The 23,742-nt window shown below is 43.3% G+C and overlaps 1 protein-coding gene across 1 annotated transcript in view; it reads right to left on the reverse strand.

Annotated features, from left to right (window-relative positions):
• Positions 1–23,742, reverse strand: part of RALGAPB (Ral GTPase activating protein non-catalytic subunit beta) — an 85,131-nt gene that overhangs the window by 57,563 nt on the left and 3,826 nt on the right. The window contains exons 2-4 of the mRNA XM_060231027.1: positions 10,730–10,939; positions 4,924–5,126; positions 2,077–2,240 (exon numbers count right to left, since the gene is read on the reverse strand). Of these exons, the coding sequence (XP_060087010.1) occupies positions 2,077–2,240; positions 4,924–5,126; positions 10,730–10,909 (547 nt within the window). The 5' untranslated portion in view covers positions 10,910–10,939. The remainder of the gene's footprint in view (positions 1–2,076; positions 2,241–4,923; positions 5,127–10,729; positions 10,940–23,742) is intronic.

Below are 23,742 nucleotides of genomic sequence, written 5' to 3' on the forward strand. Positions count from 1 at the left end.
AGCCTAACAATCAGCTGAGATGCAAGAGCCATGTGCTTCAGCCTCTCCACTGTTTTTCAGTTCTATCTCAAATGTATCCTGGGGTTTTTTTTTTGAATATTTTTCCAGTTTTAAAAAAATCCTGGATGTCTATTGGATATTGAAATATACCTGAAAAATACTGGTAAGGTATTTTTGGGGTATGTTTTTTACTCAGGTATATCCGAATGCACATCCCTAGTATGGAGCACTCTAGCCCATGCCTGTGTAATGGAAGAACCCCCACACTGATTGGAAAGTATATCCTATAACACTGTAGATAAGAATACTGTCATAGGTGTTGCAAAGAGCAACAAGAATGCACAATAACCAATTCTTGACCTGCTAAAAGTCTTTAGGATAACATGAAGAGCTGTCTGCTATCTGCTTCTACCCTCAGCAGCACAGGCCTATCACTAAAATGTAGGATTAAGTTTCTTAGGTGTATATTACAAAATTCTAAAGGGCAACCATAATTTATATCTTGTAGCCATTTCTTTTAGCAAATCATAGTTATATTTCACTTTAGACAACTTCTCACTGTAAATCAAAATTCAGATCTTCATGGCTATTACTATCATACAAAAGGGGAACCCACAAGGACTTGCAAGAGGCATCACATCTCCCTCTTCCACTATTTCCTCTTTCCTGAAAGCCCCCATAGCCCCTTCTCTTTTCCTGCTGCCTTCTCTCCTTCTAGAGTTGCCAGCCTCTGGGTGAGGGTTGAAAATCTCCTGGAATCACAACAGATCTTGCAGCTACAGGGATCAGTTCCTTTTACGGTTGCCAGATCGAGACTGGGTTATTTGGGGTATTTCTCTGGATATGTGGGGGTGGAGCCTTGGAAGCACAGGGACTTCATTAGGGTACAACGCCATTAAAGCCCACCCTCCAAAGTAGTCATTTTCTCCAGGGGATCTGATCTCTGTCATCTGGAAAGCAACTGTAATTCTGGGTGATCTTCAGCTCCCACCTGGAGGTTAAGCAACACAACAGAATCACAGTAGTAGGTAAGGCGAATACAAGCACAAAACTACTGTGATAACCAGCCTCAAAGAATAAACAAAGGATAGTATCAAAGTCCTTTTAGTAAACAATGTAAAACATCAATAATGAAATTAATCAGTCTCATACAAAACCACATAAAAAGTATTCAAAACGACCAGCAAAAGTCCCAATATCCTTTTAACGGAATTCAGTGCTGTCTCCTATCAGGGAGTCTGGTAGTGAGAAGTGAAGAGCAGAAAAGAACTGATGATGTCAACACTGTACAATATCTTCTTCGGAGTGCAGCCAGCAGTCCAGTAATAGAACAAGGTTGCACTTGTATCCTTGTTTCAGGTATTGCTTCAAGCTTTACAGAAAGTATTTTTAAAGCTGGGTAAGAATGCCACCAAACTTCAATTTACTGATACTGCAAGTGAATTGAAGTTTAGTGGCATTCTTACCCAACCTTAAAAAAATCTCCAGTTCCCAATCTGGAGCTGGCAACTCTAGCCAGGCCTGGCCCCAGTAAGTTCTTCCTCAAAGGCCAAAATAGTCCTGGAAAGGGCCCTCCGCCTTCCTCCTGCCTTGTACTGACAGAGTCAAGCTTGGAATGCTATGGTTGTCTAGCAACAGCCACTGAGGGAATCAGTTGCTTAAAGCTACAGGTGCTCCTTTTATCATTTTTTTATTTTTTAAAGCTGCCCAGTGTTTTTTTTTTTTTTTTAGATTTCACATTTTTCTGCAAACCTAGGGCCCTTTTCAAGCTTGTAGAATGATCTGTCTTGCCTGTTCACAGCTCCAGTCACCAGATTTAAATATCCAAAGATATCCAAACTATCTATGGCATCTGTGAACACAAAGTTCAACAACCCAGGTAATGTTTATGCGATCATCATAATGGAAGTGCATAATCATTTTGTAGAAACCCAAATTAAGAATTTATGCAGGAGACTCACTGCTTCAACCTCATTCGTTATGGCTACAAACCTAGAGGCTGAGGCCTGTTGAGATCACATACCATACAAAGTTACACACTGCAAACTGCAGATGGGGGGAAAGATGAATACAAACCTTGCACTGTTGGAGCTGCCAGCAGAGTGTCATTAATTTGTAGCAGAAATAATAATAAAACCTCCCATGTTTCTCGAGCCATGGTGGTCGACTCATGAGCCAATTTCTGCACAGCTTTCAAAACTTGCAAACACAGTTTAACCTGACTGGAACCTTGATCCTGCCTGTAGCCAAAGAAACAGCTCTTAAGAACAAGTTGCAGAACATCCACACTTAAATCTTCAATATGACAGGGGGATTTTTAAAATGAAAGCAGGAATCCTCATAAACTATATTATTTTAAAAGGCTCTCTCATTCAAAACAGCATTAAGAATCATTTTGCATCAATAGATTTGTAGATATACAAATCATGCAATAATTGCATAAGCATGTACCAACTCTCAGGTCATGGTCCAACAGCACACAATGCCACAATCTTGCTGAAGCTAAGCATATCTGGCCCTGGTAAGTGCCTCGATAAGGGTTTACCTGAGAGCACTATGCAGCCTGCCTAAAGTTCCATGAAAGAAAGGTGGGGTATTAATATAAATGATTCAGGAACCTTTGAGCAACCAGACTGAAAATAACCTACGAGCCACATATGGTGACCTGCTAGAGACTTCATACAATTCCTACAAGAAGAGGTGGTGCATGAAAGCGAGCTGTAATCCAAAAAATCTTATGCCTCAAAAATTCCTTTAGTCTTCATGGTGCCAAAAGACAGCCCCTTTAAATCCTATACAAGAGAATCAAAATCAGCACCAGAACTCACTATTGTGGACCTTCTGCTTTTTCACATCTGGTATTGTAATGCCACAATTCAGAAAGTAAGCAAGTATATTGCGCTCTCAATTATGAATTGTTCACATATATTCAAGAAAAACAAATGAATGTTTCCCCACAATAAAAACAGAAAAGGCAGTCAGGAACAAGTATTAATGGCACAACAATGGGACTGCTGTAAGGGTACACAAAACACTACTCAAGTTTAACAGGCAAGCTGAACACTTACTAACTTTAAGATAAGTATCTAGACTCATAACCTTTATAATTCATGGCTGCTATGGCTCCCAACAATTCAGAGCAAACTTGTTTCACTACCATGGGTTAACAAGTGTCATTGATGCCACCTTGTTCTAAAGGAGCACAGATCCATTTTTAAACAACCAATTACATCATGGTTCCCACCATCCTAAGCAACAAGGTCTAAATGATTTTACCAAAAAAGAAAACTTGTCAGAACTTGTCTGGTAAGCTTCAACACAGAATTCAGCAATGATGATATATAAACTAGAAAGGAGAAATGCGCCATCGAGTCACAACCAACTCATGATGACCCCCTTGAAGGTCTACCTCATAAAGTTTTCAAGGTAAAAGATAAGCAGAAATACCGTATTTTTCGGACCATAAGACGCACTTCCCCCCCCCAAAAAAAGTGGGGGGAAAAGTGTGTGCATCTTATGGTCTGAAGGTACGTACCTGGGGGGGGCGATCCGCTGCCTCTGCCTCCGATCCTGCGCTTCCCCCGCGTCTGCCTGCCTGGCTCCATCTTCTTCAGGCAAGCGCTGGGATCGCTCCACGTGGCCCCACCGCAAACCCAGCGCTTTGCAAGCGCTGGCTGCGGAGGGGGCAGCGTGCTTCCTCCTTGTCTGTCTGCCTGGCTCCACCTCTGATGCTTAAAGCAAGTGCTGGGATTGCTCCCTCCGCCCTCCGATCCCAGCGCTTGCTTTAAACATCACAGCTGAAGCCAGGCGCACAGGCAAGGAGGAAACACCCGCCCCCTCCGCAAACCCAGCGCTTCGCGAGCGCCGGCTGTGGAGAGGGCAGCGTGCTTCCTCCTTGTCTGTCTGCCTGGCTCCACCTCTGATGTTTAAAGCAAGCGCTGGGATCGGAGAGCGGAGGGAGCGATCCCAGCGCTTGCTTTAAGCATCAGAGGTGGAGCCAGGCAGACAGACAAGGAGGAAGCACGCTGCCTTCTCCACAGCTGGCGCTCGCGAAACGCTGGGTTTGCGGAGGGGCCACGTGGAGCGATCCCAGCGCTTGCCTGAAGAAGATGAAGCCAGGCAGGCAGGCGCAGGGGAAGCGCCGGATCGGAGGCAGAGGCAGCGGATCGCCCCCCAGTCTTGCTTTCCTATGCCATTGAGCCTCAAAGAGCTCCATCCCTTTCCACTTCGCTGAGGCTGGGCCTTCCCCGCTTCTCATCAGCCTGCTGGATTTCTTAGCCTCAGCTTGGAAACGCCGCACTCTGCAAAGCTAACGTTACCACCGGGGTAATGTGGCCACCGTCCAACTAGCAGATCTCCCCCTTGAAGGTCGATCTGTGGGTGTCTGAGGATGGAGCCAGGCAGGCAGGCGCGGGGGAAGCGCTGGATCGGAGGCAGAGGCAGCGGATCGCCCCCCAGGAGGAAGGTGCGTCCTATGGTCCGGAGCGCCTTATGGACCGAAAAATATGGTAATTTGCCATTGGCTTCTTCTGCATAGTAGCTCCAGTCTTCCTTCATGGTCTCCCATCCAGTTACCATGCACACTTTTTCAGATATGAGATCTGAAGAATTATATGTGCATATGAGAGCTTATATCCAGAATTAAAACTTTGTTGGTCTTAAAGGTGCCACTGGACTCAAGCTTGTTCTGCTGCTTCAGACCAAAACAGCTACCCACCTGAATCCAGTTTCTTATAAATTATCTTTCATTTTAATTTTTCTTCCAAAATAGGAGACTCTTTTACATCCTATGTTATAAACGAATGGATCCATTAAACTAAAATATGACCAAGTCTATGTTATAGCTACTAATCTGTCAGAAACACTTGGTTAAGAATACTGCATACATTAAACTAAAATTATTTTCTATTTGTTGCTACTCACCTTGGTACAAAGAGATTTTGCAGATGTTTGAGAATGATCTGAACATAAAGATTTGGCTCGTTCACAATGGGTGCAGGAATGGAATCTTTTGGTAAAACCAGAGCCATAATCCAGTCTGTATAAACATCAACACAGTACTTTACTGTGTCGCCATCTAAAGGCAGCGTAAGGCCATAACAAACTACCTCCATGGTCCATTTTACCTAGAAGAAAAGTGAAGTGTTACAGTACCACACTTTTTGTGGTTGTTTTTAAATATATCACTGTCTCATCTGGCAGCCACAGAAAGAGGTCAGCAAGATTACCAAAGCTTAGTGCACACATGAATGAACATACTAGCTCATGTTTGCATCATACACTGTATAGCAGTTGCCTGTGGAGGGAGAGGGGATATTTATGTGCTGGACTCCTAATTTACTGAGCATTTAGTAATTTAGCCAGTGTGAAGACTGCATAAACAAGGTCCCTACTGCAAGAATTCAGAATCACTCCTTCCTGGGAAACAAAATAAAAGTTCTTATTTTTTTGTTGTTGTACCAGAAGCAGCAAAATTACAAACTAGTATGCTTTTTAACATATCAATTCAATGCTGGTCAGCTTGGAATCTTGCTTTACACCCTTTTGTTCTGCTACTGCTCATTCTTAAACTAACACACTTAAATGAACTAAAGCTGAGGTGTTGAACTCATTTGTTATAAGGGATGGATCTGACATAAATAAGACGTCAGGGCAGGCTCTATGCGTCATAAAATGTAACGCCAGGTAGCAGAGATATAAACCTTATAAAGGACGTATACTAGGGGTGTAAAACACACGGCCCGGGGGTCGGATCAGGCCCGCAGAGGGCTCCAATCAGGCCCTCAAGCAACTGGCTGTCATCTGCTTCATTTTCCTTTGCCTGCTTTTTTTCAGTAGCCATTTTGTGTTTCTCCCCAGATAAGCCAGGCAGCAATGCAGCTTTTCCCTCTCCCCACTACCTTTTCCCAAAGGGAGGAGGAGGGAGGAGCAGCCTCAGCCAATGAGAGAGCTTGGCTCTGTAGCTCTGCTGGGTGATTAAGTTTTGCCAGGCTCAATTAATCACCCTGCAGAGCTACTGGGACAAGCCTCTCTTCCTTCTAATTAATGGCTGAGGCTCCTCCCCCTCCTCATGCTCAGGGAAGGAAAGAAAGAGCCAGAGCTTCCTTTGCATAGTCCCCACCATCAGGAGTTACAAAGAGTGCTTTTATGACTAGCAACGTTTTAGTGAAGATATGAGCTTTTTGCCTTGCTACAGAGAGAGAGAGAGAGAGTTTTGTTGGGCTTGTTATGGGTGTAACTGGATTCCTCTCCTCTTTTTCACTGTACTCATGCCCTCCAGTCTTTCTAAATAGGAATGCATGTGAACTATTTAGAAGAGAAATATCAGCACTAGGCTGAGACTGTGTTCCACCCCAGTTTTACCCAGCAAATTTTCCTTAAATTTTCTTTCACATTTTCCTTTGATTGGGGGTCTTGAATTTAGACTTCTCAGATAGTAGGCTGACACTGACCGCTGTACATGGCTGTGTCTCTGTTCTTGTAGTTGTTTTTCGGAGGGAAGTTGTATTTTTTTTTAGTTGTAGTCATTATTCTGGGGGAAATTATAGTTTTGTTGACAAGCACACAGCCCTCAGTCTGTGTCATGGTACCTTCACATGTTCTTGCCTAGTGCGTGAAGCAACTTCTGTACAAAAGCTCACAATGCCCAGCTGCTTCATGTTCCTCTGAGTCTTAGGCTCAAAGCATTGACCATGAGATGTCTGTAATGAATGTCAATGAATCAAAAGTAGGTTTGCAACTTACAGATGTGCACACCTGAATAGCACATATTCAAGACTGGTACAGCACAGACATTGTCTCCAGTTTTTGATGCAATAATTCATAGCAAGAGGTGACATTTATCAGAGATTGTAAAACAAAATATTGCAAGCGGGCTAATATTTTAAGCATGTTTTATTTTAAGTAAAAAAAAATCTTTAATTGTGTGTCTGTGCCCTTTAAAAAGTTTATATGTCCGCTACCTGGCATTACATTTTATGATACACATGGCCCTACATTTTATGATACACATGGCCCGGCCCGACAAGGTCTCATTTATGTCAAATCCAGCCCTCATAGCAAATGAGTTTGACACCCTTGACACAGACCAACACAAACATTTTTAAACCTACAATAAAAAAACACTCAAACACTAGCACTCTTGCAATATTTTGTTTATTCTCTAATAACTGACACTTCTTGCTCTGAATTATTGTATCAAAAACTCGAGACCATGTCTTTGCTGTAGCAATCTTGAGTATGCTGATCAGGTGTGTGTAAGCTGTAAACCTACTTTTGATGAATTGACACACATTACGGAAATCTCATTGCCAATGCTTTGAGCCTAAGATGCAGAGGAAAACATGAAATGGCTGGGCACGGCAAGCTTTTGTACATAAACTGCTTCTTGTGCTGGTCAAAAACATGTGAAGGCATCATGACACAGACTATGTGATTGTCTGCAAAACTATAGTCTTCCTCAGGAATACAGCCGCTGAGGCAGTGCAAGAATAGAAAGACAGCAATGTATAGTGGTCAGTATCAGTCTACAATAATGAAAGTCTAAGTTCAAAATCTCAAGTCTGCAAAGGAAATGTGCTGGGTGAACATGGTCTGGACACACACTCAGCCTAATCCACTTCACTGGCTTGTTGTTATTCCTCATCTAAATAGTTCACATTGCTTTCCTACTGAGAAAGACTGGATCAAGGGGTTACAAATACAGTGAAAAGAGGAAGGGAACCCAGTTGTACCCAGGAGAACTCTGGCATAACAGCCCAATGAAACACATTCTCTCTGTCTCACCCTGTAGGAAGGCAAAAAGCTCATACTTTGAAGAAAACAAGGTGCTTTCTTTGTACCTCTCCTGTGCAATTGAGGGAACTGGGCAAAGTAAGCTCTCGCTGTTTCCCTCTCTCCCCAGGAAACGAGGGGAAGGAGCCTCAGTCACTGGAGGGCACAGAAGCTTGGTTCAGTACCTCTGCTGTGTGACTGAGAGAGCCTGGCAAAGCAAGCTCTTTTGCTCCATAGCTCGTGTATGATTGAGAGAGCCTAGCAAGAAGAAAGCAAGAGAGAGGGAGAAGGAAGATGGTAACGCTCTAATGAGGGAAGAGACAACAACTCAGACATGCCTAACATGCCATCAGTTAAAGGCCTGAGCTGCAGCCCAGCTGGAACATGCTCTCCTATTGTGTTACAGTTATGTTACAAGATATCATTTTGGATACAGTATCCATTATAGAGAGTAAAAGAAAAACAACAACCACTTATTCAGCCAGGTACAACCACAACCACGCACACAAATTATGAAATTAACAATTTGGAAATGCTCTTGTTTACCGAATGGATTTCATTGCTGCAGTACTAAAGTCACTTGGGACACCTGACCCACCTTGATTCATCAAAGGTTTGATTTTATAAACTAAAGAAATTGTGCAAGGGATTAGAGCTAACGTTATCTGCTTTTAAGCTGTTTGCTTTGGTGGTTTTATTGTTTTATTTTGTACTGAATTATATTTGCTGTGTTCTTGTCATGACTTAGCCACTTGTGGGATTTGGAGATGAAAAAAGAGGGGCATAAATCAAATGCTCAAACTGCTATGCACTCTGAGGACACATCAAATAATTTCCTTAAGTTTTCATTCAGGAAAAACACCATACTAGAGAATAAGAATCTCATTGTGCCTACACCTGTTACATTTTCCAAAATAAAGCGATTTTATTGCACAATAAGTGCTCATTTATCTCCTACCTTCGCTCAAAACTGCTTTTAAAGTCAGATATACTTTCTGAGCTCTCAAATATAAATGTGCTGTGTCAAGGGAGAAATATAATGGGTATTTTTTTATTGTACATCATTAGTATCCTGTTTTTCCTCACTGGGAACCCAAAATGGCTTACAATATTATCCCCTTCTCCATTTTATTTTCCCAACAATCCTGTGAGATAGGTTACACTGAGAGCATGTAACTGGCCCAAGGTCATCCCAGCAAGTTTCCATGACAGAGTAGGGATTTGAACTTGACTGCGCAGATCCTAGAAACATTTATACCACTACACTATGCTGGTTCCCATGCTGTTTGGATTTAATATTTGTTCCCTACTGCTAGAAGGGCATTTCTGCTGTTGGGGGCATTTTAGCAATTCTCAGGAGAGCTGTTCCTGAAAAAAACCCTAAAGGCTGGAAGTAGCACTCTGAGGAATGAGGGGACTCTGGGGGACTATGTGGGGGGCTGTGAAGTAGAGGGGAGTCTCATCAACTTCAACACACCATCCAGGACAGAGACTGCAGCATCTAGACATATTGTTAGCAACACCTGGAACTACTGTAGGACTGTGCCAAACATTTCAAATTCCTGCTCCAACCAGTCTAACAAGGCATGAAAGATCATATCAAAGGTTGCTGACAGGGTATGCTATGCTGATAACACAGCAAAACAATATTTTCCTATTAGGCCACATATTGAGCCAAGTTAGCTAAATAAGAACTTTAGCTGCTAGTATGAACTGTAGCGACTAAAAAAAAGACTATATCCCAGTTTGCAGAAACACAAAGGATGTTATTTCCTTTGGTTAAAAAAAGAAAATCCTTCTACAGAACAACACCAGCATATGCTTCAGAGCACAAATTATTTACAGTACAATCCTATGCATGCTCTATAAGAACATAAGAGAAGCCATGTTGGATCAGGCCAACAGCCCATCAAGTCCAACACTCTGTGTCACACAGTGGCAAAAAATTTTATATACACACATACACTGTGGCTAATAGCCACTGATGGACCTGTGCTCCATATTTTTATCTAAACCCTTCTTGAAGGTGGCTATACTTGTGGCCGCCACCACCTCCTGTGGCAGTGAATTCCACATGTTAATCACCCTTTGGGTGAAGAAGTACTTCCTTTTATCCGTTTTAACCTGTCTGCTCAGCAATTTCATCGAATGCCCACGAGTTCTTGTATTGTGAGAAAGGGAGAAAAGTACTTCTTTCTCTACTTTCTCCATCCCATGCATTATCTTGTAAACCTCTATCATGTCACCCCGCAGTCAACGTTTCTCCAAGCTAAAGAGTCCCAAGAGTTTCAACCTTTCTTCATAGGGAAAGTGCTCCAGCCCTTCAATCATTCTAGTTGCCCTTCTCTGGACTTTCTCCAATGCTATAATATCCTTTTTGAGGTGCGGCGACCAGAACTGCACACAGTACTCCAAATGAGACCGCACCATCGATTTATACAGGGGCATTATGATACTGGCTGATTTGTTTTCAATTCCCTTCCTAATAATTCCCAGCATGGCGTTGGCCTTTTTTATTGCAAACGCACACTGTCTTGATATTTTCAGTGAGTTATCTACCACGACCCCAAGATCTCTCTCTTGGTCAGTCTCTGCCAGTTCACACCCCATCAACTTGTATTTGTAGCTGGGATTCTTGGCCCCAATGTGCATTACTTTGCACTTGGCCACATTGAACCGCATCTGCCACATTGACGCCCACTCACCCAGCCTCAACAGATCCCTTTGGAGTTCCTCACAATCCTCTCTGGTTCTCACCACCCTGAACAATTTAGTGTCATCCGCAAACTTGGCCACTTCACTGCTCACTCCCAACTCTAAATCATTTCTATAATAAGTTCTATAATGAACTTACTCCTAGGTAAGCAGACCTAGGATTGCAACGCTATTTAAAATCTACTAGAAGCTGTTCACTGACCATTACATCAAAACTGAAAGATCTGCAGATGATACTCACTTCTTTGTCTGTTTTCAATACACTCTCAGCTGGTAGTGAAGCATTCAAAGCTTGGCCAAGAGGGCGCACAACAACATTTGCCACCTCTCTCCCCACACTGTCAGGATAGCTATGAAGTACACTGGTGTGACCCTTATCATTTTGAATTACAAGATGTAGGGACCTCCACTCTGAGTACATAGTGCCTTTATGCTCCAGAGAAGTCTGTACCTGGAACAAAGAGAACAAGAAAAAAGAAAACAAGTTAAAATTATACACTAGATTAAGTTAAAAAAATTGTCATTCCACAAAAATGGTATCAAGTCTACCACAAGCTCTCAGTACTAAGAAGTATAACACAAAGCCCTTTTTAAAAAGCTGACAGCTATTTTTACCTATAAACCTACGCCATTTACTGTAGAATATAGAACAGAAGTACACAAAATATGGTCCATTACAACAATTCAGTTACATGAGATGGGGGAACCTGCCCTATGGCCACAGTCTCAGCCAGTACCCAAAATCTGTCTCCCTCCCCTCTTGAAAAGCCTGAGTCATAGCACTCCAATCACTGTTGCAACTGCAGCATCCCAGCTGCCTCTTGAGAGAAGCCTTCCCATGTAGCCAGCCAGGACACCCAGAGACTATAAGACAGGGCCCAGGGTAATCTACTTAGTGGCCTTGTGCAGACCATTGTGATCTGGGTAAAAGTCTGAGTTGCATAACCCTAATCTAGCAGTCACTTCATTTTACATCCCTTGAACTGACATAGAACCTCTCCAGCCATCATTGTTCATCCTCCAGTTTGCTTTCCAAAAACATCAAACTCTTCAGCCACCAAAAACACATAAACAATTGATATTATTCTTATTTTCTCCCCAACAGTAATCCTGATACATATGAAAACCAACATGAACTTTGCGATGTGGACTGACTCCCAGCACATGGTTTATCTTCATGTTATTATATCAAGACACTAGCTCCCTTAACAGTCTCTTGTCTGAATAAAGCAGGAGTCAAGTTGCACCTTTAAGACCAACCAATTTTTATTTAGAATGTAAGCTTTCGTGTGCTCTTAAGCACACTTCATCACACGAGGAATCTAGCATAGTGAGCAAAAAAGTGTCTATTCAGAAATACTGGTTCATGCTGAGGCCTAGTAAAAATCATGGAAACAAAGAGTGAGGTAAGGGAGATGACACAGGAGCCGACCAGACCATTAGGCCTAGCATTTTCAAGGTCAAAAAATTCAGAGGGAATTTGGTCAACGCATTCCATCTTGTTAGTGCAAGGACCCATGTGTGGAAGTAGGTGCTTGATTGATTAAGTCCTATATAGCTGTAGGATATGTGATCTCATTAAGGCAATTCATCAGATCACCTAGGTAGCAATATACCTGACTGGTCATGATTGGTTATATCATTTGCTATACATTAACTGGACAACTAGAATAATACCAACTGTCACATTCTCAGGGTGCAGGCAGGCAGGAGTCCAAAGCTAGTTCAAGGGGGAAGTCTCTGGCACGTAATTCAATATACAGTTTGAACGGTGCCAGGAATGCAGGAAATTCCTCCACCTTCCCAGTGATTTTCTCTGGGGGAAGCGCTGGGCACTTGGGTGGGGCAGCGACAGTGGCTTGCTGCTGCTGTTGCAGGTGAGCCACCATTTGAGTGAGGTGGTGTACCTGAGTGAGCAAGGCTGCTAGCTGCCCAGAGCCTCTGCTTGCCTCCTCATCCATCTTGTGGAGTGAGTGTGTGATGGAAGCAATCTGTCACATTCTCAGAGTGCAGGCAGGCAGGAGTCCAAAGCTAGTCCAAGGTCAAAGTCCAGGAAGTCAAGCAGGAGCCAAGTCACCAATGCAGAATCACAAAGTCAGAAGTCAATGTCCAAAAGCCAAAAGGTCAGAGTGCCAAGGAAATCAAGCAGGTCAGCATCAGGAAGGAACGTGGATGCAAGCCAGAAAACAGACTTGTTGCTTCCACAAGGTTACCAGGTCCTGGGTGGGAGCTATATGGGAGTCTCAATCAGCCTGCTCCCTGGGTGGCAGTGTCTCTGCTAGAACTCAGGGCTGAGAGATCTGAGGCATCGGAGTACCTCATGTCTTCGCTCTGAAAGTTCTTTCCGAAGCCTGCTTCGAACTCTTGAGATGGGAGGAGGAGAGCTTGGAGGAGATTGATCATCAACATCTGACACTGGTGCCAGGTGATTGATGGGCCAGCTGCTGTTTGTTTAGCTGAGGAACTGGCTGGCAACTCTTCCAGGTCTGTTAACCCTTCCAGCTCCTCCTTGTCAGGGCTCATGACACCAACACAGGTTGTTTATTAAACACAGGTTATCTGGCATAAATGAATACCTTTCATTCTCGTTTTGCCCTTTGTCTGGATTACATCTAACTTTGGCATACTTCTTAATTCTAGATGGGTCATGCTCACTTGAACCCATTTTGGAATTTGAACTTGAAACTCCGTTCAGAGCTGCTGATCTTTTGGATCTGTTGGCTGCCTCTGACCCAGCTGACCAGCACCAAATGGTCACCAATGGCCTTGTTTTCCTTGGGCACTGCCTTGTGGTGGTTCTCCTCTATGCTCCAGGATCACAGAGGGTAGCCATCAGGTGAGAGAAGTTGACACAGCTGAATTGTGCTGATCTACAAGGGTCTATCATCCACTTCCCTGATGCTTTTTAATACCTATATATGCCCTCTTATGGAGGTCATCAGCAGATTCACAGTTTGGTGCCACTGATGATACCCAGCTTCACCCCCTTCTTGAGAAGCAATCAACAGTCAGGATTTCAACCTTAGCCTCCTGCATGGATGCTGTGTTGGAGTGACTGGGAACAGTAAACTGAAGTTAAATCAATCAAATAATGAGGTCATGTGGCTTGGGAAGGTCAGGTCACACAATGATCGACAGGATACAAGTGACTGCAATGGACACTGTAAAGAGCTTGGAGGTGTGGTCTGACTCTTCCCTTGAACAAATATATGTTCATGGTGGCAAAGACTGCGTGTTACCACCTGCGCCAAGCTCATCAACTGGCCCTCTATCTGTCCAAGTTAGACCTTGCTTCAATGAACCGTAGAACAGTTACCTCCAGATTGGACTACTAATGCATTCTACATAAGGCTACCTCTGAAGACACTTTGGAAACTGCAGGTAATTCATAATGTAGCTCCCAGGCTACTGGCCAGGTCTCCACGGTTGAGTCATATCACCCCTTATCTTGAGGCAGCTGCATTAGCTCTCAGTTTCCTGTGCCAATTCAAGGTGATGGTTTTAGCCCTTATTCATCTGAGGCCTTCATACCTGTGGGACCACCTTTCCCAGTTTACCCCCACACACACCTCCTCCAATCAGTGTCTTGGGGTTCTTGCAGACGCCTAGCCCCAAGATGGCCTGCATCTTTCACCAGGGTCTTCTTGATTGTTGCACCTGCCCTTTTGAACCAGCTTGCTGATGAAGCCCACACTCCATGGTATCTTCCTGCATTCTGCAGGATGTGTAAAAATGCTTTATTCCATCAGGCCTTTAGTCAAATTTTGTGGAACTGCCCATTCTCTATACTTAGTAATTGGTGAAAAGCTTACTCTCTAGAAATGTATTTATATTATTGGTGTTTTATTAATCTTTTTATTGTTATTGTATTTGACTAGCTAGTGGTATTTTAATGTTTCAGTGTGTTTTGTTTATGGCTTCAAGGCTGTATAGGAGAGGATGTGATATAACAATGTAATAACTAAAACAATGCTTTTAAATGGTTAGATATACACCTTTATTATTTTATTGTCTCTGTTCACTACTCTTATTGAATATTCCTGCACATTTTTTTAATAAAACACTTCAATTATGTCTTGTGATGTTCTTGAGTTTGGGGGCTTCAATCTGAACCCACTACTTTAGTTTTTAATGGCTACAGCTATGAGAATCAAAGGAATTTTAAGTGTCCTACTTTGAAAGCTTGATCTTAAACCAGGGAGGAAAAGAGACTTAGTTCTTTTGTCTCTGGCTGGAAAGTTAGTTAAGGAAACTAGTGAAAGTGTGATACTGCAGTTGTGAGGAGTCACACTACAGCACTCTGCGGTTTTGCCTTGGAGGCTTTTATAAGTCTTTGACAATTTTCTCTCGGCTTGGCTTCGCGAACGAAGATTTAAGAAGGGTGCAGTAGTCCACGTTTGCTGCAGGCTCGCTGGTGGCTGACAAGACCAATGTGGGACAGGCAGGTCCGGCCACAGCGGCTGCAGGGAAAAGTCTGATTTAGGGTTGGTCCTGTAGCAGTGCGATTCTTCCTCAATCTCCTTTTGTCCTCAAGACCAGCTATGCGTGCGTTCTCAAAGGAAGAGACAGCCTGGTGGATGGTGTGCCTCCATGCTTTGCGATCTGAGGCTAGGTCAGACCACTGGTGATGGTTGATGTGACAGGTGCTAAGGGATTTCTTCAAGGAGTCCTTGTACCTCTTCTTTGGTGCCCCTCTATTTCGATGGCCGGTGGAGAGTTCGCCATACAGGGCAATCTTGGGAAGGCGGTGGTTTTCCATCCTAGAAATATGCCCTGCCCAGCGCAGCTGCGTCTTCAACAGCAGTGTCTCGATGCTGGTAACCTCTGCCCGCTTGAGGACTTCAGTGTTGGTCACAAAGTCACTCCAGTGGATGTTGAGGATGGTGCGAAGGCAGCGCTGATGAAGTGCTCAAGGAGTCGCAGGTGATGACGGTATAAAACCCACGATTCGGAGCAATAGATGAGGGTTGTCATCACAACCGCTTTGTAAACATTAATCTTTGTGCCTTTTTTCAGATGCTTGTTGCTCCACACTCTTTTGTGCAGTCGGCCAAATGCACGGTTTGCCTTTGCCAGCCTGTTGTCAATTTCCTTGTCGATCTTGGCATCTGAGGAGATGATGCACCCCAGGTAGCTGAACTGCTGGACTGTCTTCAGAACTGATTCACCCACAGTGATGCAGGGAGGGTGATAATCTTCCTGGGGTGCAGGCTGGTGGAGAACTTCTGTCTTCTTCAGACTAACTTCTAGGCCGAATAGCTTGGCAGCCTCTGCAAAGCAGGACGTCATATGCTGCAGAGCTGATACCGAGTGGGAGACGAGTGCAGCATCATCAGCAAACAGTAGCTCTCGGATGAGTTTTTCCATTGTCTTGGAGTGTGCCTTTAGTCGCCTCAGGTTGAACAGGCTGCCATCGGTGCGATAGCGGATGTAGACACCATCGTCATCATCTAGATCTACTGCGGCTCTTTGAAGCATCATGCTAAAGAAGATCGTAAAGAGAGTTGGCGCGAGAACGCAGCCTTGCTTTACACCTGTGCCTATTGGGAAGGGCTCCGAGAGGTCGTTGCAGTGTCTGACTTGGCCTCGCTGGTCTTCGTGTAGCTGGATGATCATGCTGAGGAACCTTGGGGGACATCCTAAACGTTCCAAGATTTGCCAAAGGCCTTTCCTGCTAACGGTATCGAAAGCTTTGGTAAGGTCGACAAAAGTCACATACAGAGCCTTGTTCTGTTCCCTGCATTTCTCTTGGAGCTGCCTGAGAACAAATACCATGTCGGTGGTGCTCCTGTTAGCTCTGAAGCCGCACTGGCTCTCTGGGAGGAGTTCTTCTGCAATGGTGGGCACCAGTCTGTTCAGGAGTATTCTAGCAAGGATTTTGCCTGCGATGGAGATCAGGGTTATCCCCCGGTAGTTGGAGCAGTCTGACTTTTCCCCTTTGTTCTTGTATAGGGTGATGATGATTGCATCGCGAAAGTCCTGTGGTAATTTGCCTTGTTCCCAGCAGGTGACAATTACCAAACATACAAATAGACAGTCTGGAAAGTATAGCATAAATCCTCATCACCACCAATTTCTGCATTATCCCCCCCCCCCCCCGGAAACAGTTCTCCTTATGAACAAAGCAGGAGTTAAGTTGCACCTTTAAGATCAACGAAGTTTTATTCAGAATGTAAGCTTTCATGTGCTAAAAGCATGCTTCATCAGACAATAGGGGTTCTCCTTATGACTTCAACTTCCCAGAAATTCTACATCTTTAATTTTAAAAATGCTAAAGAAATGGCTTGCAATGTAACCAAAAATACACTATGCAAGATACCAGCATCATCATTCAATAGCCTGAACTGAAGTTCATGCACACAGAGATGTGTGCAGACCTCCCCAACAGATGCAATAAAGTAGCATAGGAATCCAAAATGCAATGTTTGCAAGCTATATGCCAGGGGTGGCCAACGGTAGCTCACCAGATGTTTTTTACTTACAACTCCCATCAGTCCCAGCCAGCAGGGCCAATGGCTGGGGCTGATGGGAGTTGTAGGCAGAAAACATCTGGAGAGCTACCGTTGGCCACCCCCACTATATACACAAAGTTCAGACCATTTGCTCTCTTGAAGTTGACACTACACAAGGAATGAGCAATGGTAACACTTTAAACTGACACAATTATTTTAAGACTTAACACATGGAGGCTGGAATTTTGCTTTGTGTAATGGTATGTTACTTTTTGGTTTTAGGAATACAAACACTGAAAAGTATAAGGACATTTTATAATGAGGTAATATTCCTGAATGTTAGCTGCATAAATAGAAGGTTGTTGTAAGAGACTACCACACACAGAATTTAATGAACACGTAACTCAGAGATCCCCAGTGTGGTGTCCATGGGCACTATGATGCTTGCCAACACCTTTCCTGGTCCCCGCCAAGTATTTTTAGAAGGTGAATGGAGCCAGGTGGAGCTGGATCTCTCTCAGGCAAGGGACCACCAGAAGGTTTTTGTTCCCAGAGTGCAACGCTCTTCCAAGAGAGATAGTCCCAAAGATATGTGGGTCCCTGGCTGCTAAGGGCCTTAAAGGTTATTATCTGACATCACATTTGTGATTTTTACTTCAAATTTGAACTCAGTCTGATGGTTAGCTTACGTCTACTTCTCAAGAATTCTATATTATACATTTATTATACTGCACACCTTCAGTTACAAATTTGGTCTCTACATGTTTTCTAGGAAGAATGGTTGTGTGTTCAGGCAGCTGCTATATTATCATCTATGTAATAATAGCTAACTTGGCCAAATCTTTGAATTCTTAAATCTAATGACTGGAGCTGTTAACAGAGAAGATGGCTCTTTCTACAAACCTGAAAAGAGTTCCAGGTTGAAGAAAAACGTAAAATATTTTTAAAAACACACACACAAAACATTTGGGGATTTAAAACTCCCCAAATGATAAAAGGCACAGCTGTAGCTTTAAGCAAGAGTCCCACGGTGGATGTTGCTAGGCCACCACAGTATTCCAGGCTAGGTTGTCAGTAAAAGACAAGGGAAGAGGTCAGGGTTCTTTCCAGGCCTATTTTGGCCTTTGAGAGAGGGTGTCTTGAGGCCATGCCTGCCTAGGGCTGATCGCTTTAAACACACATATGGGGGCATCTTCTTTGGGGGCCTATAGAATTGGACCCCCAGCCCAATCTTTTTTGAAACTTGAGGGGTTTTTTTTAGGAGGCACCAGCTGTTATGCTGCAAAGAACCAGCCTCCCACGCCCTAGATAACCCCAGATCAATTCCCCAGATGATACCCTATGAGGACCCACTGATTATAATGGTACCCTCATAAGGCATAATGGTGCTAAAGAAAATTGGGCTTCCTAAATAGTTCCCAATTCGAAATACCATACCAGTATTAGAACTTGGGAATATCAGAAAACACCTTATATTCATAAATACCCCCAAACCTGAAAAATAACTTTCTGCACACCCATAGTTATCAAGAAAGGTGAATACACAAAGGTTGAAGTGATATGTTTTGTGCACCTGGAGTTCATTGCTTCTCAGCTACAGTACCTAATTCTGACAGAACTGAAAAGCAATGAACTCCAGGTGCATATAATGAGGCTTTGAAATAGTGGACATTGTGAAAGAATAGTCTTTCCTAGGCCTACTGTCTATTCAGAATTCCTAAGTGTTAAAGTTATTCCTGATTTTTAAAAGAAATACTCAAAAGTATTAAAAGTATGAAACTGAAGCCAAAACACCATTTCTTGAAACCAACAGATTTATTTATTTACATTATTTACAGCCCGCCTTTCTTACTGGGACTCAAGGCAAGTTACACAGTATAAGTCAATGCAATCGATAAAATGGGACATCTAATAGGCGATGCAGCAGGACTAGGAAACAAAGTATAGAGCAGGGGTGGCCAAACTTGCTTAACGTAAGAGCCGTATAGAACAAACATCAGATGTATGACAACTGAGGGAGGGAGGAAGGGGGGAAAACAGATGGGGGACAGAGAAGTGAAAAGAAAGCAACTTTAACTTTACATACATTCTCCATTTAGAGAGACAAATGACTTCTCCAAGCCAGCTGATGGGGTGCTGAGGGCTTCAAGAGTTACACAATATGTGTGAAAGAGCCCCATATGGCTCCCATAGCAGCAGTTTGGCCACTCCTGGTATAGGGTTAAACATAGTAGAAAATGGTCTTACGCAAGTGTAAAGACAAGGCAGTGACAGCAGAATAACACGTACTACAAACAGGTAATATATATATTATTTTATAAAAGTGTCTTCAGGAACCATTTTGTTACATGTAATATAGAAAAAGAAGATATTGGATTTATAGCCCACCCTTCATTTAGAGTCTCAGAGTGGTTACAGTCAACTTCCCTTTCTCGCCCCTGGTCTTGAGAGAGCAGCTCTTTCAAAAACTGTGACTGACCCAAGGTCATTCATCAGGTGGATGTGAAGGAGTGGGGGAATCAAACCTGTTTCTCCCAGATTAGATTCTGTCTACTTAACCACTACACCAAACTGGCGTACATAACCACTACACCAAACTAACATGCAATGGCACAAACAAGGTTGCTTATTTGAGATGTGCTGAACAGGCTCCAGACAGCTCAGACACAAAACACTCATGACATAGTATTTTGTACACAAAGATCTTAATGTTTTCCATTCAGAAGAAATGTTTAGCCCACTCAGCACTGCTAGTTACCCAAGTGTCTTTTGTAGATCAGAGACTACCAGAAGTAGTACTTATCCTACAAAACAAGAATGAAGCAGTAAAACAGAAGTTTTCCCAACTCTTTACCATTGTTTCAGCGTTCAGTCAAACAGAACAAATGGCAAAAAGTCTCCTTTCAAACTAGTGTGCTACCATAAGAAAAAAAGATAGGTAAATAAGATCTAGTTATCTAGACAGGAATATTCAAAGTGGTGGCTTAAAACATAACTTTGTAATAGCATATGGCCCCAACACAAGCTTCAGTCTTCATCTTTGCTATAATCAGAGACATCACTGAAAATAAAACTAACACTTTCAGAAGGATATCATCTACACCTTCACACTTCCTAAGGAGTCAACATTTATTTCCTTTAAGAGAAAAAGGCATGCAGATACTGAACACAACCTTGGAAGCTGTACTAGGAACCAGTGATGCGGGGCATAAAATTTTCCAATGCTATATTTTTCTGTAGAATTTTTTTTCTCCTGGCATGTGTAAATATTGTGTTTACCTGTAGCTGCCAGAGCTGTTGTGCTGCAATCATGTTAGATGGACTAAATGTAGGTATGATGCACTAATAAACCTCAGTACACAGTTCAGTCACCCATGGAAGATCTGAAAAATAGGGTACAACAGCCCTTCCAGTGCATAATGCAGTTGGCTCCCGGATCTTAACCCAACTTGTCCACAGTGTACTGGCCTTGTTTTGCCAACAAATGACAATAGCAGGCACTGGTAATCAGACAGGAAACCTAGTTCTCAATTCAGCCCTGGAGGATTCATTGACCTTCATTGTCAGTTGCAATTCAGCAGTGTCTCTTTCTAATCTTACTTTGAAAATCTTTTGTAAGAGAACAGCTACTGAAAATCTTTTGTAAAAGAACAGCTACAACAATGTCCTGGAAGGTTAAATGTTCCCCCATTGGTTTTTGAATGTTGTGGTTTCTAATATCAGGTTTCTAATCCCATTCTCCTGGGCTGAATCCTCCTGGACAGAACTGAGACCTACATTTCCTGTCTCATTACCATTTCTGGTATCTCCGCACCTACCACCTCTCTGCATATCACACCCAATCCAATCAAGCCTGCTGTTGTCATTTACCTGCTATTGCCATTCAGCAGCTGAAATCACCTTTATAAAGTTATGTCTCTGGTACCTCATGTTACATTTTATGGTATACATGGCCTGGTCTGACAAAGTGACATTTATGTTAGATCTGGCCATTGTAACAAATGAGTTTGACACCTGTGACCTATAGCTTTAGATTGTCCTTAGATGAGTGGGACATTTAGAGGAATGTCTTATATCAGTATTTAATCCCCAGGACAGTTCACAAGAAAGAACAAACCAGGATGAAGAGAACCCCCTCACCTCTTGAGCAAAAGTACCAGCCAACTAGGATGGCATCCTAAAGAAGCCTAACAGACATGGTGAAAAATGATGTGGCTACTGTTGCTGTAAATTATGAACTGTGAGGAATCCACAATTCCTATCAACACGTAAAGCTGACAATGTGGAAGAATCGTTCTATATGCTCAAAATGACAGAAGCAGGTGCTTGGTAACCATGCAGCCAGTGGTTCTCCATTTGGGTGCCATTTTAATCAAGATAAGACTTGACCATGCTTTTCACCTACCCAGTAGAGATACGACAAGAGTCAAACATTTTACTTGATCCAAGAAATGCCGTATCACTGATGCCAAAGGGAGCCACAGCAACCATCATGACTACACTTTCATGCATGATTTGCATCCATCTAAGAGGCCTATAGTCCAACCAATGGTGACCTCTTGGAGACAACTTCTGAAAGTCCCAAGCTGGTTCACCTTCTGCTAACAGGCTGCAGCCCTCCAGCTTTCCAGGAGTTGTACATGCCTACTGACCTGTCAGGAGCACAGTGAGGACAGAGAACAACCCCAGAGATGTGAACATGGTGCAGCAGTTTGCAGTTCACTTTCTCTATGTAGAGGCTGCAGGGAGGGGGGGGGGGGTGATGGAAAGCTGAAGTCAGAGGGGCAGACAAAGGGAAGAAGATAGGGTTGCCAACTTCAGGTTAGGAAATTCCTGGAGATTAAAGGGTGCACTCCGGAGAGGGTGGGATTTGAAGAAGGGAGGGACCTCAGACAAGTACAATGCTTTTTCCCTAGGAGACCACAGTTGCCAATCTCCAGGTGAGGGCTGGAGATCAGAATTACAACTCCTCTCCAGATGGCAGAGATCAACTCCTCTTCAGCTGGGGGGGGGGAGTGAATGCTCTCACTTGGGTGGGTGGGAAGACAGCAAGGGTAGGGGGGCACTCGCTCAGAGCCTCTTTCTAGAGCCAGTTGTTTTTTTCTTCACAATGGGCCCTATTCCTAGTAATATAATAAAGTTGTTTTTTTTCCTCGAAGAAAACTCTACCCCCATCCCCAGCTTGAAAGTTTCCCAAAATTTTACATTTGTAGTCCTGCCTGAGGAACAGCCTGGCCTTATTGATTCAAGAGGTAAGGGAACACTGGACAGCAATCCCAAATCCATAGCTGCCGAAGACGAGAAGAAGATGATGATATTGGATTTATATCCCGCCCTCCACTCCAAAGAGTCTCAGAGCGGCTCACAATCTCCTTTACCTTTCTCCCCCACAACAGACACCCTGTGAGGTGGGTGGGGCTGAGAGGACTCTCACAGCAGCTGCCCTTTCAAGGACAACCTCTGCCAGAGCTATGGCTGATCCAAGGCCATTCCAGCAGGTGCAAGTGGAGGAGTGGGGAATCAAACCCGGTTCTCCCAGATAAGAGTCCGCACACTTAACCACTACACCAAACTGGCTGTCTTTGTCATTGGAGCACTAATGCAGAGATGTGGTGGAATTCAGCAGGGGGCCTGCACATACCTGGCAACCCAGTCAGCTATCCCAGTAACTGTGGCTACTCTGGCCTCTTCCAAACAAAGTCTGTGCCAGCCTCAAGGACAAGTCAATGTCTCCTTTTCAGAGCTGCTAGCACCTGATTCCAACAGGCTGCATTGGAGTAGACTGACTTTTAAAGTCAGCAGCTCTTCCTTCCTGAATTTATTTAGAACATTTATATGAAGACTACCCAGACATGTGCTCATGCCAGCTCTTAACTACAAACAAACAAGGGTGTCAAACTTATTCGTTATGAGGGCTAGGCCATATGTGTCATAAAATGTAATGCCAGACAGCGGTGATATAAATGTTTAAAAGGACACAAACAATTGAAGATTTTTTAAAACTTAAATTAAAAACATGCTTAAAACATTAGCACTCTTGCAATATTTTGTTTATTTAACAGTCTCTGATAACTGACCCCACTTGCTCTGAATTATTGCATCGAAATGCCTGTGCTGTAGAAATTTTGAGTATGCTGTTTAGTTGTGTATTTGTAAGCTGCAAACCTAATTTTGATGCATTGACATTCACTAGAGAAATCTCATGGTCAGTGCTCTAAGCCTAGGACCCAGGGGAAAACGTGAAATGGCTGGGCACCATGAGCTTTTGTACACAAACTACTTCATGTGCTGGTCAAGAACACATGAAGTTATCATGACACAGAGTGAGGGCTATGTGTTTGTCTACAAACTATAGCCTTCCCAGAAAAATAACTGCACTTCCTATGAGGCAATGCAAGAACAGAGAGACAGCCATATATAGTGGTCAGTATAAGTCTAGGTTCTGGGAAGTCTAGATTCAAAATCCCCAGTCTACAAAGGAAATGTGCTGGGTAAACTTGGTCTGACACACATTCTTAGCTTAATCCACCTCACTGGCTTGCTGCTATTCCTCATCTAAACATTGCTTTCCTACTGAGAAAGACTGGATCATGACGGCAAAATACAATGAAAAAAGGGAGGCAAACCCAGTTGCATCCTGGAAACCCACAGCATAACAAGACTGACAAAGCACACACACAAACAGCATAATGAGCCCAACAAAATATACCCACACTGTGGCAAGGAACACAAAAGCTAATGAATAAATTGTTGGTCTTAAAGATGCTCTGTCTTTCACCCATGCAACTGAAGCAGCTGAGTA

This window comes from Heteronotia binoei, chromosome 2 (genome assembly GCF_032191835.1).
Source record: "Heteronotia binoei isolate CCM8104 ecotype False Entrance Well chromosome 2, APGP_CSIRO_Hbin_v1, whole genome shotgun sequence".
Lineage (NCBI taxonomy): Eukaryota > Metazoa > Chordata > Lepidosauria > Squamata > Gekkonidae > Heteronotia > Heteronotia binoei.